Source organism: Mustela nivalis (genome assembly GCF_964662115.1).
Source record: "Mustela nivalis genome assembly, chromosome: 10".
NCBI classification, from domain to species: domain Eukaryota; kingdom Metazoa; phylum Chordata; class Mammalia; order Carnivora; family Mustelidae; genus Mustela; species Mustela nivalis.
In genome coordinates this window covers 21,953,716-21,971,412 of record NC_139029.1, presented here as the reverse complement: position 1 = coordinate 21,971,412, position 17,697 = coordinate 21,953,716, and the positions used below count along the sequence as shown (strand labels likewise).

Genomic DNA, 17,697 nt, shown 5'->3' with positions numbered 1-17,697 from the left:
CTCTGCCTACTTGTGATCTCTGTCAAATGAATAAATAAAATCTTGGGGGAAAAAAAAAGGAAATTGAACAGCGGAGGTTCAGTGGAGTGTCTGGGTTATGGCGTCGAAGACTGATGGGTTTTCCTGCTTCAGGAGTTAATGAAGCACCATGGCCCCTGTCCCTGTCAGTCATCTCAGGTGCCATCCTTACCATTGAGAGCAGGGCACAGCTGAATCTTTATCTTTTCCCTTCACTTGATGCACACAGACGCGTCATTTATTTCCCTTCAAACAACAAACTCTGTCTCTGTCTGTCCCATGTCCATTCTTTCTCAGCAGACGCACAGGCCTTTGGCCGTCTTCCTGACCGAGGCCAATTCTTCTGTCTGTTCTTAAAACCCATTCCTTCCAGCTTTGATCAGTTATTCTCCCTTTTGTAATATCTTTAATATTTTTTCCTTCACTAGGTTCTTCATCTAGGCCTGTAGTAAGTTGCTGACTTCAGAAGACTTTTACAAAAATAAAAAATACGTTCTATTTTCACAAACAGAATTAACGATCAGCTAGTACGAATCTATGTATCTTTACTATTTTACCGTAGGATCTGCTGAGTCTGATGTAGTCTTCCGAAACCCTGGGATGATTCCAACTAGTATAAACTTCCCTTACCTTTCTCTTGCTATTTTTAGGTCCGGCAGTGGTCCCTCACCAGTATTATGGAGTCACTCCCTGGGGAGTCTACCCTGCCAGTCTTTTTCAGCAGCAAGCAGCTGCCGCAGCAGCAGCAACTAATTCTGCAAATCAGCAGACTACCCCACAGGCTCAGCAAGGGCAGCAGCAGGTAAATGTAAACAGAACTTATCCCCTGTAAGTGTGAATTTTAGTAATGGTGTATCATTAAAGGGTAATGATGCTCCTGTTAGAGAAATGCTGTGGATTGGCGAGTTCCCTCTAGTGTGTGTTACCTGAATTCAGGCTGAGACTTAACGAGACTTACCGAATGCTTTTTATGCTCAGGTTCTTGGTCTGCATTACCTAGGTAAGTTCATGAGATTGTGTAGGAGAAAAGTGCATAGAGGAGCATCCACTTAAGGGTACATGGTTAGCAAGTGGCAAATGAGTACTCATACTGATAGGAAGAGCTGCTTTTCCGCCTTAACTACCGGATGCCGTTGCTGCCTTCCAGACACTGTTCATAGATCACCTCTGCCTCTCCATAGGCAGCTTGCCACAGGGAGGCTCGTGCTCCAGACTGCTTATTGAGGACATCAGCTGAACTGGATATAGATCTTTAAACCTATTACGTACATTTTAACTTAGATAATAAGAGCTCTTTAATGAGTTGGGAAAGAATAATGAACTACAAAACTTAAGTATGCCATTTTATTTTGAATAAGCCTTTTCTCCTGCTTATTAGAAAAACACTGATTTATTGCTGAAAATTGTGATGAATTGGAAAACTCAAAGGAAAAAAATCCTCATGTCAAGATAAAACAAAATTAATAGGTGGTATTTGTCATTCTAGGTTTATTATTCAATTTCTGCTAAAATTGGGCTTACGCTGTCCACGTGGTTTTGAGTTTCTACAGTTTTCCAGTTTTACATTTAACTTAGTGCTAAAATTTAGAGATATTTACTAGCTACCTTCAAATCTGTCAGAGTATCCCATACTTTATTTTTACCGGTTTACTATTTTTTGATACTTAGCAATATTTTGATGTTACAATTAAGACTGGTATGCTTGGCATACATGTATTATTATTTCCATGGAATAAATTCCTAGAAATGGAGTTTTTTCGAGCAAATAAAATGAACATTTAGGCTTTGATACACATTGTCAAATTAAAGCTGTCTTTTGAGGCAAAACACCATGCTCATCTGTGTACATGTGACATAATGCAAACAAGAATGCTTTGATTTTTACCAGTTCCACTGTTTAATTTTTCAGATTCTGCAAAATTATAGAAAAAACACAGGTCTTGAAATTCTATCCAATTTATCCTGGGTCAGTAATTTTATAGTATGATAAGTTTCTGGAAGCTAATGCACGATTTTCTTTGCAGTAGATACAACTCTTGTCCCAGGTATATAAAGGAATTTAGCAGAATATTTGTTGACATAATGGGTGATCCCTGTGATATATTTAATAGTTATTCTTTATGGATAGTCAGTATTTACTTGTGTGATGATCTTTGTGTTTAAACGGCTGCCAGATACTTGTGGATTTGGTAGACAGAAGTAATTGCTATGTTTTTAAAATTAGTTCTGCTAGAGTGCATAAGAAAAATAGTAGTAAATACTACTTATTGAAAGCTTTTTGTTTAAAGCTAAGTGCTACGTATGATTTCTTTTATATTTTCTAATTCTGATAAATAGATTTTATGACTTCCTTCATAAGATTGAGGAAATGGAATTTGTGTGCCCAGAGTCACATGGGTATTAAGTTGTTAAGATTTGAACACAAATCTATAATTTCACAGCTGGTACTATTTTCTGACCATATTGTGATGTTTGGAGTTACAGAAAGCCAGAGATTTGGTCTTTGTTCTACTACTGACTGGTTTTGCACCTAGGGGTGGGTTGCATGAATATGGAGAATATTGGAAGTTCTGAATATAGAGAAGCTATATCCTTAGCTATAAAATGAGCATTGTAATCATTTGCATATCAGGGTTTTCTGTCATCCACTATTACAGACCCCACTGAGAAAAGGTTACTGACACTCCTTTTTAATAAGCAGCCATATTTTAGTTCCATTGCTGTTTTTGTCAGTTTTTGGTTTCGGTTGTTTTAGGAAAATATGATCAAGTTCTTGGTGAACTCCTTTGTTGTAGTCACTAAATGAGAGGCCCTTTTTAAAGTTGCTTTTGACCTTTTGGTCTTGAGATTTTATCAGAAAACAGAACATTTGTTATGTTCTAGGCATGGTAACTGTTCCACACCTAACTACTGGAACTTGGAGCATAGTCAGCCACTACATCTTGCTTCTGATTCCTTTTCATCCTTTTTATGCAGGTTCCTTTGACCTCTGACAAAAATTTTGTTCTTTTCTATTTAAAAATGTTTCCTAAAGAAAAACTCCGTGGGTGCTGGGTTGAAGTCAAGCACACGTTGTCATACTTGGTAGTGATTTGGTGCTAGGTATGGCATTTTGAGAGGGAAGTGTTTAGAATGCCCTCTGAACTTTCTAGATTGGGGGAGACTGTGTAGATGATAATTCTGCTGAGCATGGTGAACGATTTAAGATATCCCCAATGAGCATCTACTTGTGTATTAAGTATAGGGTAGATTTCAAAAGCTGTATATAAATCAGTACCTTTGAAAAGAAATTGGAATTTAACAGATTTTGAGCCAAAAGGTAGCTAGTAAGCAGACTCTGAGAGTAGTGTTTTGCAAGCAGATGTTCAGTCATTTTTGTTGATTTTATTCGATGTTAAACTGTTACTTATAAAATTTTACATACTTGTTTCCACAAAATCCAGACTTGATAGCTATTGATGAAATTAAAAATAACATGATTACTGGCAGCTGACTTGAAAACTTTGATTAATCATCTGTGTCCCACACAGATTTCTAAGAAGACAGTGGACAAAAAGGAAACACCCTGCTCTTCTCATTAAAACTGGGCCCAGTAGTCTGGATTACCTCTTTCTTCAGGCACCATGTCCCTTACCTTGTCCCTCGAGCCTTACACAGCTCTTAACCATACATAAACCTGGTTCACAGTGCCTTATGGAAATGATGCTTTCATTGATGTTTTATTCATTCTTGAACTGTTAGTATTGGCCGTATCTCTGTACATGCTGTTCACTTTTCCTAGAGAGCTCTCCTGGGTCATTGGTTAGGCATCTTCTAAGTCTTAGTGCAAACACTTATCTGGGCAGCCTTCCTTGACTCTTCTGTCTATGTGGATTGAAACACTTCTTCTCTTGTAAAGTCCGTTAGAATCTTTAAGTCACAAACAAATATTTTGATGGTAATTAGCTCTTGGTTATTGATTGTCTCCTGGATACCAAGTATTGTGCCTTGCAGACATTAATTCTAATACTCCCAACAGATCTGCAAGATCAGCAGTACTCTCACTACTTGTACAGATAAGGAAATAAGAGACTTGGAGTCAAGTAAATGTCTACATGACTTTTTGCCAGTTTGGGTGGTGGTGTTTCCCTTATACTCATTTAATAAATAGTTGATGGTTAGTGGTGTTTTTCTTTTACATTTTTTGCCAAATGGTACCAAGGATAATCTGTACGCAAGTTCCTGATCATATGTCTAACTTTTATAAAGAGCAGAGTGATCGTGAAAGTGATCTGATAAGAACTTTCTTTGCCTTTCAAAACATGTAAAACACATTTTATAATTTTAGGCTTGGTCTGTGGGTTTTGCGTTTTTACTTGCTGGAGTGTATAGATCATGTGCAGTAGATTCTTCAGAGCATTCGGAGTGAGAGTGATCTCCACAATTTTGATACCTGTGTTTCATTTGTGAGAAGTAGATCCTTCAGCACAGTGACAGAACTGGTATTCTGTACTGAAAGGCAGTGTTCTTGACACTCGTCTCCATTTAGGCAGTCTGTGGAATTTAGGAGAGGAGAGATAGGAACAGGTCAGAAGACTCCGAGGTCAAATCTGATGAGCTCGTTTGGGGCCACGGGGGCCTTGTTGAATGAGAATAGTGTTAATAGAGTAGAGAAGGTGCCTTATACTCCATAAAGAAAATATAGACGTTTGGTGGGGTTTTTTCTTTTCCCCTGTTTAAACACAGATATTTTGATTGAACTGTGTGGGTAAATTACCCCTGTTCATCCTATCTAAACTCCCCTCCCCACGCTCCCAGACTCCTCCACCCACTTTTTGTCAAGCACTGATATTTTACAGAGTTGCCATTTGTTGTCTCTCTCATTCACTAGAATAAAAGCTTCAAGAGGGCAGGGGCTCTGTCTTGTTCATTGCTTTTATCTCCAGTACCTGCCAGAGGATAGATGTTATGTATTTGATTAATGAACCTTTTTTTTTTAATGCTTTTGGCTACTTATAAAGGTGTAATAATGTTTAAGAATGGTAGAATGAGATTTTACTAAATGAGATGTTGCTAATTGAATTTTTATCCTAACAGCAATGCCATATAAGACATTATAGGAGAAACAGTTTACAACTATCAGTTTTTAAAAGTTGGCCCAACTTAAACATACGGTGGGTCTTAGGTATTTTCAGTGAGAAGAAAGTAGTTGACTTATTTCTGTCTCCCAGGTTCTCCGTGGAGGAGCCAGCCAGCGTCCTTTGACCCCAAATCAGAACCAGCAGGGACAGCAAACAGATCCACTAGTGGCAGCTGCAGCAGTGAATTCTGCCCTTGCTTTTGGACAAGGACTGGCTGCAGGCATGCCAGGTGAGGCTGCATTGATGTTTCTAATACTGGAGGGAAAAACAGTCTGCTTGTTGGGGGAGATCGAGAAGAGAAGGGAAAAGGCAGTGCTTTAAGCTTGTGTTGGCTTTTCATTACTGGGGGACTGGCAAGGATGACATACACTTGCCCTCACTTAGACTGTAGTTCACTGATGAGAGCACCTAATTGTTCTGAGCCAGTCTCGTCTTACATGTATCTCCCCACACACTGCTTGGAGTATTCTGTATTCCTTTGTGATGCTCTGTTTTCTCCCTTAGGATTATGGATGATAGATGCAGTGGCCAGGCTACTTTAGCATCATTCCAGGGCCTTAGCCTTCATGCTGATGTTCTGAACAGTATTATTAGGAAGTTCCAAGTGTTCCTTAATGGGCGAACCCTCCTGGGATTTCTCCCGAGCCCACAGCAGAGATGCTTTGTAGCTGCCTGACTGTGATTGATATTTATCTTGAATATGTGTTATTTTTGGCTCACTGTCACCTGGTCCTGTTCTTTGCATGGATTGGAAGTAATTTGTGCTTCTTCCTTTGAAATAGGTCCTTATAGGACCTTGGCATAAATGTATGGGTTCTTATAGATGGTGGAGTATAGCCCAATTAATTGATCTATTTATGGATTCCTACTGAGTAACTTTAACATATGTCATTTGTTATATAGTTATTAAGCGTTCAGGTTTTATTGGGAAGTCACTTATTATTTCTCCTATTGTTCAGTAGAATTCGGAGAGTCCATCTCATATGGTGATGTGAAAGATCCTATTATTTGATGTGTGTCTAGGTTTTACCTGCTAATTTGCAGGATATTTCTGCTTACACTGTTAAGAGGTATGAAAATACCATGATTGTTGTAATCATTTATACCCTCTGTTACTTCTGTAGTCAAGAAAACATAAACAGTTGTCTGTATGATTTCTGGGCTTGATACTCTGAAGAGCGTGGGTGTTCCCTATCCCACCGATTTCCCTTTTATTTATTTATTCATTCATTCATTTATAAAGATTTTATTTATTTATTTGTCAGGAGAGGGGGAAGAAAGCACAAGCAGGGGGAGCAGCAGGCAGAGGCAGAGAGAGAGAAGCAGGCTCCCTGCTGAGCAAGAAGTGCCATGCAGGACTCGATCCCAAGACTCTGGGATCATGACCTGAGCCAAAGGCAGGACGCTTAACCGACTCAGCCACCCAGGTGTCCCCTGAGTTCTTTTTCTAACACTTAGTAGATGGTAAATAATATAACCCCTTATTGTGCCAGATATCATGGTAGATCTGTCACATTCATACTTTGTCACAGAAGCTTTATGAAGCAGGTATTATTATCTTCATTGAAGAAATGGATGCTCAGAGATAAAGGGTCATACAGCTGTTTAGGTGGTGAAGCCAGGAGAGAGATTCTATGTCTGTCTGTCTCCACATCTGAGAGTCTGTGACTGTTGACAGTATGCAACTACCCAGGAGGCACTGTTAGTTTCATATATACTTGTATGTGGCTTAATATTTCCAGGTTACCCCGTCTTGGCTCCTGCTGCTTACTATGACCAAACCGGTGCCCTTGTGGTGAATGCTGGAGCGAGAAATGGTCTTGGAGCTCCTGTTCGGCTTGTAGCTCCCGCCCCAGTCATCATCAGTTCCTCGGCTGCACAAGCAGGTGAGCATCCGTCTTCGTGAACTCCTGTCAGTGGCCCAGAAGAGGTGGTGGATGATGTTCTGAAACAATGTGCTGAAATGTACTTTATTTGGCAGTTCTCAGTATAGCAGTTCTGCCCTGTAATGTTTCAAAGAGAAAATGAGAAGCAGCAAGTGACCTCGATAGATTCTGTTGACAGCCACATATCAACTGGTTAGCAGCAAGGATCTGCTCCTCCATGAACGTAGGAAGTTGGATTACTCACACAAAATGGCACCGTTGGCAGAAGTCCAAGGCTAATTTCACAGAAATCCATGACATTATTTTAAGATAATATTTTGTTGTTGTAGTTTTTTGTTTTTTCGATGTTGGTGTTTGCTTTTCTTTTTTTTCGGAGGGCAGTGGGATGGAGGGGAATAGTGAGGAATGGGGTGGGCCAGAATGGGTTTTTATTTTAGGCTTTATGTATGTGTATATATATATATTAGGAATATAAATTAGGAACAATAGCAGGAACATCCAGAAGAGAGCAACGTGTTCAGGAATTCGAGGGGATTGTATATATTGCTGACGGGTTCTGGAAAAGTCCTCAACATTGATATTTGTGGAACTTGAGAATTTAGGAAGTAGTCGTATTTAAAATGGCTACATTTGACATCTGTACCTATTTTAAACTGCAGACTCTTTAAAGCTACCACTGTAGTGAATTTGGCTTCTATGGTATTTTGACTTCAAATTGGAAGCATAAGTAGAAAATAGAAGTCTCAGATGGAAGGCTCAAAGGCAGATTCGTGTCTGCTTTGCGAAGCTAGGAGCACGTGACAGTGTTTCTGGAAGGCTAGCTCCAAGGCTGGGGAATGTGGCCAGCGCCTTTCCCAGCCCAATGCTTTGCTTTCTTCTTCGTAGCTGTTGCGGCGGCCGCAGCTTCAGCAAATGGAGCAGCTGGTGGTCTTGCTGGAACAACAAATGGACCATTTCGCCCTTTAGGAACTCAGCAGCCCCAGCCCCAGCCCCAGCAGCAGCCCAGTAACAGCCTGGCATCAAGCTCTTTCTATGGCAACAACTCTCTGAGCAGCAATTCACAGAGCAGCTCCCTCTTCTCCCAGGGCTCTGCCCAGCCTGCCAACACATCCTTGGGATTCGGAAGTAGCAGTTCTCTCGGCGCCACCCTGGGATCAGCCCTTGGAGGGTTTGGAACAGCAGGTAGAAATCCAACTTAAGTGCTGTTAAAACTGAATTTTCGTTGTTTTTACAATCTCTATGGAACACTGATGATGCATGGAACCCTGGACAGATAACCCGGGCAGATCTGGACCGAGCCCCGTGGGAATCCGGCCATCCCACATATCTTTGAGATGACGGACTGTTAAAATCAAGTTTCACAGTTGGGGCTGATTTCAGGTTTATGCTCATATTGCTACTTATTTATACTCTCATAGTTGATTTGTTTCAGGGATTAGAAAACCTGGGGAGGTTTTTTAACAGGCATTGGGAAGAATCTGGAGGGAAGTGTAGAAATGTGGATGTTAAAAACCGAGGGAGGAGGACTGACCAAAGACCATAGGGTAGTGTACCCCACAGTCTGCAGGCCTTACAGAGTCGGGAGTTTGCTCCAGTCTTTTGAGAAGAATGAAGGTGGCTATTATGGAAAAGTGGGAAGAAGGACATTAGACTGAGATATTTTTAATGTTTCAATGGGAGGATAAAGCAGTAAAGTAGTAAGGAAAACAGTGGGATAATTGCAGTGTTTGTAAAACAATGTAATTTCAGAACAGAAGGGCATGTTTTGAGAGAGAGAATCTTAAATTGGAATTGGGGGCTAGCAATAACTCTTGATTGAACCCATTGAGAAAACAGGCTTTCACATGTAAGTCTTGTGTAGCGGGGAAATTACCCCATTTACAAATCTTTTTTCTGTACTCCATTTTTCTACTAGAACCTTTGGGTTGATGAAAGGCATTCTTTCTAGCCCATTTTCTTTCACCTTTTCCATAGCTTATGTGGCCGTCCGAGCTTTTTACCCCATTTCCACTCCATAATATGTGACACCAAAGGAAGGTAAATTCAGCATTCGTGTGATGGTTTGAACAAAAGCTTCATGTTAACCTGAGCCATGTCCTCTTTATTACTTACCTGCCCCTAGAACTGCCACATGAACAGTTAGGCTGTCTCTGCTGACAAATTTGCGGTGGTAAGGAGTCTGGATCAAAGTGTTAGGAACAGGTCACTGGGCTTGTTCTTCAAAGAACAGGCCTTTTCTTATCTGCATTGTTTTAATTCCATTTTAGTTGCAAACTCCAACACTGGCAGTGGCTCCCGCCGTGACTCCCTGACTGGCAGCAGTGACCTTTATAAGAGGACATCGAGCAGCTTGACCCCCATTGGACACAGTTTTTATAACGGCCTTAGCTTTTCCTCCTCTCCTGGACCCGTGGGCATGCCTCTCCCTAGTCAGGGACCAGGACATTCACAGACACCACCTCCTTCCCTCTCTTCACATGGATCCTCTTCAAGCTTAAACCTGGGTAAGAACCATTACTCTAACACCACCTTGAACTCTAGAAATCTCTTGCCACTGATGACATTACAAGTTCTTTGCGTAAGCAAAGGACAATCCCTTTATCCTAGGAAGTGTCCTGGGTGTTCTGTGCCTTCCTTAAGTGCCTCATGTTATTTAGGGTGTACCTAGAGAGCATAGCAGTTTTGGATTTATTGGGTGCATCCCCTGTATATTCACTTCAGCTTCAGTCTGAACATCTTGTTCTTTGGCTGCACATGGGAGTCTTTCATTATAAACCCAGGATAGAGTCATTTTCAGGGAAGCTGGAAAACACAGAGACATAGACAAAGAATGTGTTCACCTAGTGTCACCACCGAAATATCACAGTTAATATTTTGCCTTATTTTTCAGACTCCCTCCCTTCTCCCCTCATATACACTTAATATCTTACTTTTCCACATAAAATGTTTTATTTTTAAAAATTGCCAGACTCTTACTATTATTTTTTTGGTATAAATTACCTAGTATGCTAATGAGTATAGATGTGTATTTCTCAAGTGTATGTTTAGGTTGTTATTATGTATGGGGATTTAAAAATGTTACCATCTAGTTGCTAAAATGAGGAAAGAAAAGAGGATTGTAAACAGCAGGCTGTAAGAATGAGAAGAAACTTACATTAGTACTTTGAGTGGCAAATTCCCAAGTCTTCCATGAGGTGGAGTGTGGTGCATACTTCCTTCCCCTCAGTTACTTACCAAGTTTGCATTTTGAAGTGCTGATTTATTTCTTAGATGAGTCAAGTTGAGACATTGAAGTAGAGTGACCACGCAATTTGTGGCACAACCCAGGACACATTTGAGAGTAGGTGGGGGTGCTGTTAACAATGAACTCAGTGATGACAGACCTAAACAGGCAGTGTCCTAGGAAAAGTCAGCATGTATGGCCATTCCCTAGAAGATTTTGTTCGGTTTTTATTTTTAATCCTCTCTTTTGTTTGTTTGTGTATTTGTTTGGGGGCTTTGGGGGAGCAGTTTTATCTTCATAGTAAATTTGAGGGGAAAGTAGAGAGATTACTCCTGTACCCTCTGCCCTGTACACATGCAGGTTTTTTCAGGATCAGCACCCGCCACCAGAGCGGTACCTTTTACAGGTGATGAACCTGCATTGACACATCATTATCTTCCAGAGCTTGTAGTTTACATGGACTCTTTTCAGTCTTTAACCAGCAAATTAGAAGTGGCTTTATGGGCTCCGAGATGAAGACTGACTGAACACAAATAGTACGCTTTCATTTGGAAATACAGAGATTGGGGAGCGATTTATAAAAATCAAAGAAGCCCTGATAGTAGAGGTAATATTCTGGACTAAGAGTGCCATCTCGGAGTTGGAGAGGTGGTTTTTAAGGCAAAACTGTGTACGTATGTATGTACATACACATTCTGTGAGCGTGTGTGTGTTCTGAAATCTCATGGTCAGAGCTGTCCTTGTGGAACTCATTGTCTTAGGTTATATATAGATGTTACTTTAGAGAAGTTGTCGGGCCATTCCAGATTGGAATATCCAAGTTGGACTGATAAGGCAGTGGGGTACATTGCACAGTAGTGTTTCCTAGTGACAGAGTGCTTGGCTTTAAAGACCGAGGGTAATGCATTGTAAGGGGTAAATAAAAGTCCCAGTTTGGTGTGTAGATGGAAGGAGCTAACACATAGTAGTTATTATCTGCTACTGTTAATGGTTTTGGGTAGTGTACATGTAACTCTGGTAGGTGTAGTATTTTGCCCGTGGTATGGAAGTGAGGAGATTTCCTGAAATATCTTGCCGAGGTCTTCTCGTTATCTGGAGATTGAGCATCAAACCTCTTTGGCTCCAGAGCCCACGCCATCATTGTACATCTTGTCACATGATATGCCCAGGGTATCTTTTAAACCAGTGCATTATCAAATCCAGAAGTCTTACCTTTTAATTCCTTGATTTAAACATTTGAACTGTGTCAGCTCATATTGACATTCATAGTACACCAACTAAATCTTGCAAATTTTTTTGTTGGGGGAGGCGACCTAAGAGCCGGGTAGTAACTATTTCAGACTTGCAGGGCAGGCAGTCTCTATACAAGCATTCCGTTCTGCTGTGCAGTACAAAAGCAGCCACAGACAAAATGTAAATGAATGTGTAGCTATCATGCAGTCAAACTTTATTTCCAGAAATAGGCAGCAGGCCACATTTGTCCTGTGGGCTGTGGTTTGTCAACCCTGAACTAGATGCTGTGGCTCTCGGTGTTTGAAAATGGAGCCGGAACTTACATGCATGTACTTACATGCATGGTGTCTTTGCTCTTTCCAGTGCCTCGGCGATGTTGTGAAGTACACTTCCTTCTTAATTCATGTTTCCTCTGTGAAGGAGGAAATAACTGTTAGTACAAGTTGTTTCTCATTTAATGACTTGCCGTCTGCCTGGCTTTCTTTTTAAGATATCTTCCCTTTTAAAAGCAGTTGACCTCATTTAAGCAATTTAGTTGCGTATGTTTGCATGGGACTTCCATTACTGTGTGTCCTGTATCTGTCAGGCATGTCATTCCTCAGGAACTTTGTGTCCTGATCGATAGAGCTTTGCCTTTGCTCAGTCTGTTTCCTTGACTGAAGGGTTCTTGCGTGCTTTGGTCTTAACCTAGAGAAAGTAGAGGTACGAGAATTGGTCTCTAACAGTGTCCATACAGAGGTCCTGAAGACATTTTTTGGTGCAGGAAACGTAACATTTCTTTACCAAATATATATTAGGCCACACCTGATCCGGTTTCTTTGCTGATAATGCTGTACTGCTGACAGCGGCCATTAGCTCTCCGATCGCTAAGGGCTGTGCTGTGCATGCATTCATTGTGTGCAGTTGTCTCCTGACTCGCTTCTGCACAGGGAATTTAAGCTCAGTGTGATCTCGTGCCTTTCATAATACCACACAGCTAGCAGGTATTTGAATGCACATGCCAGCCTATAGATCTCTCTTTTTTTCCCAGTATGGATCTTTTCTCCATCATATGATTGTCATACTTCTTCCTCAGAGTCACACATGTGTTCGTTAGAATATTCTCCAGATGATCACTGACCTGCTTAGTCAGCTTAGTTTTTCTTTTTCTCATTATTTATTCAGTGACCACTTGTTGGTGCCTACTTAAGACTCTTTAATGTTTTTTCCATTAGCAGTTGTTTAAAGACCAAAATTCTTTTTTTAACGAAATCTTTATTGAGTTATATTTTACATAGAAAATTCATCCATTTCAGGCTTACAACCATCACCATAAATCGGTTATAGAATATATAGAATATTTTTATCCCCTCAGTTTTCTCAAGACCAGTTACAGTTAATCTGCATTCACACCTTTAGCCCCAGTCAGCCACTGATTTGCTTTGTTTTAAAATTTGTCTTTTCTGAACATTTCATATAAATGGAACCATACAACATGTGATCTCTTTTGTTTGACTTCCTTCCCTTCTCATGGTGTGTCCCCACCTTCCACCGCATTCTCATGTGTTTGAGATTTCATTCATGATCTTATATGTGTCAGTAGTTTGTTTCATTTTATTGCTGAATTGTTGTCTTCTTTATGGACATACTACATTTTGTCTAACCATTCACAGTTGAAGGATTTTTGTCGGTTGTAAGTTTTGGCTATTAAAAATCATGCTGCTGGGGTGCCTGGGTGGCTAAGTGGGTTGAAGCCTCTGCCTTCGGCTTGGGTCGTGATCTCAGGGTCCTGAGATCGAGCCCCGTGTCGGGCTCTCTGCTCAGCGGGGAGCCTGCTTCCCTCTCTCTCTGCCTGCTTCCGATCCCTGTCTATCAAATAAATAAATAAAATCTTTAAAAAAAAAAAAGAAAAAGAAATCATGCTGCTATGAACATTTACATGCAATTCTTTCTTTGGACACATGTTTTTATTTCTCTAGTAGTAGAATTGCTGATTTGTGTTTCAGTTTTATGTTAAACTTATTGAGAAAATGCCAGTGTTTTCCAAGTTGGTGCACCATTTTACATTCCCATCGGCAGTGAGGGTTCTAACTTCTTTGCATCTTTACTGACATTATTCTTGTCTAATTTAATATAGCTATTCTAGTGAGCTTGAAATGGTATGTCAGTGTGGTTTTAATTTCCATTTCCCTCATGACTAAGGATGTTGAACATCATTTTCTTGTGCTTATTAACTATTCATATATCTTTGGTGAAATGTCTGCTCACATTTTTTGCCCATTTTAAAATTTGGGTTGTTTTTCTTATTACTGAGCTGTAGGAATTCTTTTTATATTCCTGGCTACAACTCCTTCATTAGATACTTGCTTTGCATGTATTTTCCTCTGGTTTTCTGCTTGTCTTTTCTTTCTCTCCTTCTTCTTCTTTTTAATATTACATCTCAATCCTTTTTTTTTTCTTTAAAAGATATTTATTTATTTATTTGTCAGAGTGCGTATGAGCACAAGCAAGGGGAGCAGCAGGCAGAGAGAGAAGCAGGCTCCCCGCTGAACAAGAGGCTCCATGCAGGACTTGGTTCCAGGACCCTGGGATTGTGACCCAAGCCACAGGCAGATGCTTAACTGACTGAGTTAAGCATCTAAACTAAACTAAAACAGTAGTTTTTAGTTTTGATAAGGTCCAGTGTATCATGCTTTCTGGTATAGGAATCTTTGCCCAGCTCAGGCTCATAAAGATTTTTCTTTTATGTTTTGTTCTAAAAATTTTACTGTTCTAACTCTTACATTTAAATTTATCATTCAGGGTGCCTGGATGGCTCAGTGGGTTAAGCCTCTGCCTTCGGGTCAGGTCATGATCTCAGGGTCCTGGGATCGAGTTCTGCATTGGGCTCTCTGCTCAGCAGGGAGCCTGCTTCCTCCTCTCTCTCTCTCTCTGCCTGCCTCTCTGCCTACTTATAATCTCTCTCTTGTCAAATAAATAAAATCTTTAAAAAAATTTATCATCCATTTTAAGTTAATTTTGTGTTACTGCATGAGGTAGAAATGCATTTTTTTAAGTGTACACCATTTTCCCCAGCAAAGTTTAAAAATTTTCAGTGTACACGTCCTATACCCCTTTTGTTAAATTTGTTACTATCTTCTTTTTCTTAAGCTGTTATGAATGGAATTGTATCCTTACTTTGGTTTTGGATTGTTTGTTGCTTGTTTATAGAAATACAATTGATTTTTGTGTATTGATTTTACATTCTGCAAATTGGCCATACTTACTTATTAGTCCCAATAGGTTTCGGTAGATTCCTTAGGATATTCTCTATGTAGGAACATGTTACTAGTGAATAAAGGGTTTTCCAGTCTGGCTACCTTTTATTTCATTTTCTTGTCTAACTGCCGAGAAACTCCAGCACAGTGTTAAATACAGTAGATAAGAGCACACATCCTTGCCTTGTTCCTAATCTTGAGGATAAAGTATTATTCTTTTACTTTTAAGTATGATCATTGTATTTTACTTTTAAGTATGATCATTGTAAATTTTTCATAGATGCCCTTTATTGGGCTCACTTCTGTTCTAAGTTTGAGCATTTTGCCATAAATGGAATTTGGATTTTGTTCAGTGCTTTTTCTGTTTATTGGTGAATGTGTGGTGTTCATCTTTTATTCTGTGAATATGATGTGTTACATTAATTATTTTTTGGTTGTTAATACACGCTTGCGTTCCAGGGATAAACTTTGCTTCATCTTATGGTTAGTATTTTTGTTGAAGAGTTTTTGATCTATATTCATGAGGGAGTCTGTCACTTCCTTTCTTTGTCTGACTTGTTATCATGGTGGCATTGACTTTATAACATAGGTTGGGAAATGTACCATCCCCCTCTGTTTTCTGGAACAGTTGGTGAAGTATTGGTATTATTTCTTTAAACAGTTGAAAAATTCAGCAGTGAAACTATCCTGGCCTGGGTGTTTACTTGTGGAAAGATTTTTAATTACTAGCTCAATTTCTATTTACATCTTATGGAGCCAAGTTTTTCATTTCTTGAGACAGTTTTGGTAATTGGTGACTTTCTAGGAATTTGTTCTAAGGTGTCACATTTGTTGGCATAGAGTGGAAATGTCTTTTGTTTTTTTTAAGATTTTATTTATTTATTTGAGAGAGAGAGAGAGAGCGAGCGAGCATGAGAAGGGAGAGGGTTAGAGGGAGAAGCAGACTTCCTGCCAAGCAGGGAGCCTGATGTGGGACTCTGTCCTGGGACTCCAGGATCATGACCTGAGTTGAAGGCAGTCACTTAACCAACTGAGCCACCCAGGCGCCCCTACGGTGGAAATGTCTTAAGAAAGAAAATCTCCCATCCACTTTCTCAACTCTCCCTTCTATCTCTCCCACAGATAAACATACATACACATATGTGTGTTCAGTAATAGAAGTAAGTTTTTTATGACCCTGAGCGAGTCAGATTTTGAACTAGGTGTCTTAAGTGTGTGTTATACTTCTCAGTTTAAAAGTATTGCTTTTGTAATTATTACTATTACCATTGATCTTATTATTATTAACAATTAGACTTACAGCTGCCATTTTGTGGCTTGTATGTGGGTGAGATGAAATCTTTAGGCTCTCAACCTGTACCTAAAACATTCATCTCTATTAAGTTCCAGCTGTACCTCAGCAAGAAAAAGTAAGGGATGTGGAGATGAGTCTCCTAAAGATTTGATTCTTACCTAAATAGTTTCGTGTCTTGCCTCCCTATAGATGGCTCCATTCCACACCCATCTCCCCCTCATTTCCTGAAATGCTCCTTCACGCTTACGGTTTTCTCCATAATCTCCAGATTGTGCCATTTTTAAACTCTAAGCATCAAGAAGTAGCAGATGTAATATAATGTGCATGGTTGACAACTCCCAGCTGTATCATGTGCCCTGGAAGAAGATTGCTGTGCTTGTTAATTCCCACAGTTTTGAAATACAGTAAAAATGAGCTCAAAAGTTCATAATCTGTCCAAGGCAAAAAAAAAAAAAAAAAAAAAAAAAGTAAGCACTTAGTTTTATATGATAGAATTCCTATCTTCTTAAAATTAATTCTTGCTGTTCTCATATGTCCTTAGTCCTTTAAGAAGAGAAAAGTTCAAACATGAAATTGTTTTCTCTGTCCCTGCATAAACTGCCAGACATGTTTCTAATTTATTGTTCAGTAACTTACTGTTTCTGGTTATTTACTAGTCATGTGTGTGCCTTTTGTTCTTCTCCATTCTATAAGGTAATGTAGTATTTTGTGACTGCTCACCTGAAAGTGACTTGTCACCAGTAAAATTAACCATGTGAAAATTAACTTATTTTGGACTCAGTAGTATGCACTGGTGACAACTCATTTTGAGCTTATTTTAATTTAGGACTACCTGGCTGTGGTATTAATATTAGGGAGTAGATTGGGGAGAACTTATGGTAAACATTTTGATGAGTGGTGTTGGCTTCTGCCTGTATTAAAAAGTCAGATGTTGGGGATCTTGGCAATTTTTTCTTTAAAGGTGGAGAAGGTAGGATTTTGCCCCATGGGTATTTGATTCTGTTTTTCTGAGTCTCTGTTGTCTTCCTTTTTGGTTTTTGGGGATTCTATTGATACATCCTCTAGCCTAGAGATTCTTCCCTCATGTGGGTCCCATTTACTAAGAAGCCCATCAATGAATTCCTCACTTAGGTCACAGAGTTTTTTATCGCTAGCATTTCTTTTCAGTTCTTAGGATTTCCGTCTCTGCTTCCATTGCCCACCTGTTCTTGGATGCTCTCTGCTTTCTCTTTCAGAGCCTGCAGCATATTCACCAGAGTTGTGTTCATTTTCTGGTCTGATGACATGATTACCCCTGCAGTGTGTGTCTCCAATGCTCGCTCTTTCTCTTCACATTGTGTGGATTGACTGTCGGTGTGCCTTGTAATTGTTGAGAGCCGCCTCTGATGCACTGAGTAAAAGGAACCACTATAAATAGGCTTCCGGTCATGTGTTGTTGAGGTGTATGGGGAGGGGCAGTGCTCCGTAGTCCTGTCACTGGGGCTCAGTCTTTTTAGGGAGCCTGTGCTCCTCGACCCCCAACTTCACAAGTGCTTCTCATTTGTTTCCTCCCCTTTGTGGTGGGACAGGGTGGGTTGAATAGGCTGGAGTTGTGTATTTCCTGTCCCCAGCTCAGTCAGTCTCTGAGGATAACCCAGCAGGTTATGCTAGTTTCCCCAGAGGGCAGGCTTGGTGAAGAACAGAGTGC

The 17,697-nt window shown here is 40.0% G+C and overlaps 1 protein-coding gene across 31 annotated transcripts in view; it reads left to right on the top strand.

Moving 5' to 3' along the window:
* Positions 1 to 17,697, top strand: part of PUM1 (pumilio RNA binding family member 1) — a 138,384-nt gene that overhangs the window by 96,671 nt on the left and 24,016 nt on the right. For 16 of the 31 annotated variants that reach the window (XM_082685625.1, XM_082685624.1, XM_082685623.1 and 13 more), the window contains 5 exons: positions 669 to 820; positions 5,229 to 5,367; positions 6,881 to 7,024; positions 7,910 to 8,206; positions 9,292 to 9,528. In XM_082685625.1, coding sequence (XP_082541751.1) covers positions 669 to 820; positions 5,229 to 5,367; positions 6,881 to 7,024; positions 7,910 to 8,206; positions 9,292 to 9,528 — 969 coding nt within the window. The remainder of the gene's footprint in view (positions 1 to 668; positions 821 to 5,228; positions 5,368 to 6,880; positions 7,025 to 7,909; positions 8,207 to 9,291; positions 9,529 to 17,697) is intronic. The other 15 variants (XM_082685606.1, XM_082685634.1, XM_082685635.1 and 12 more) reach the window with 3 other exon arrangements.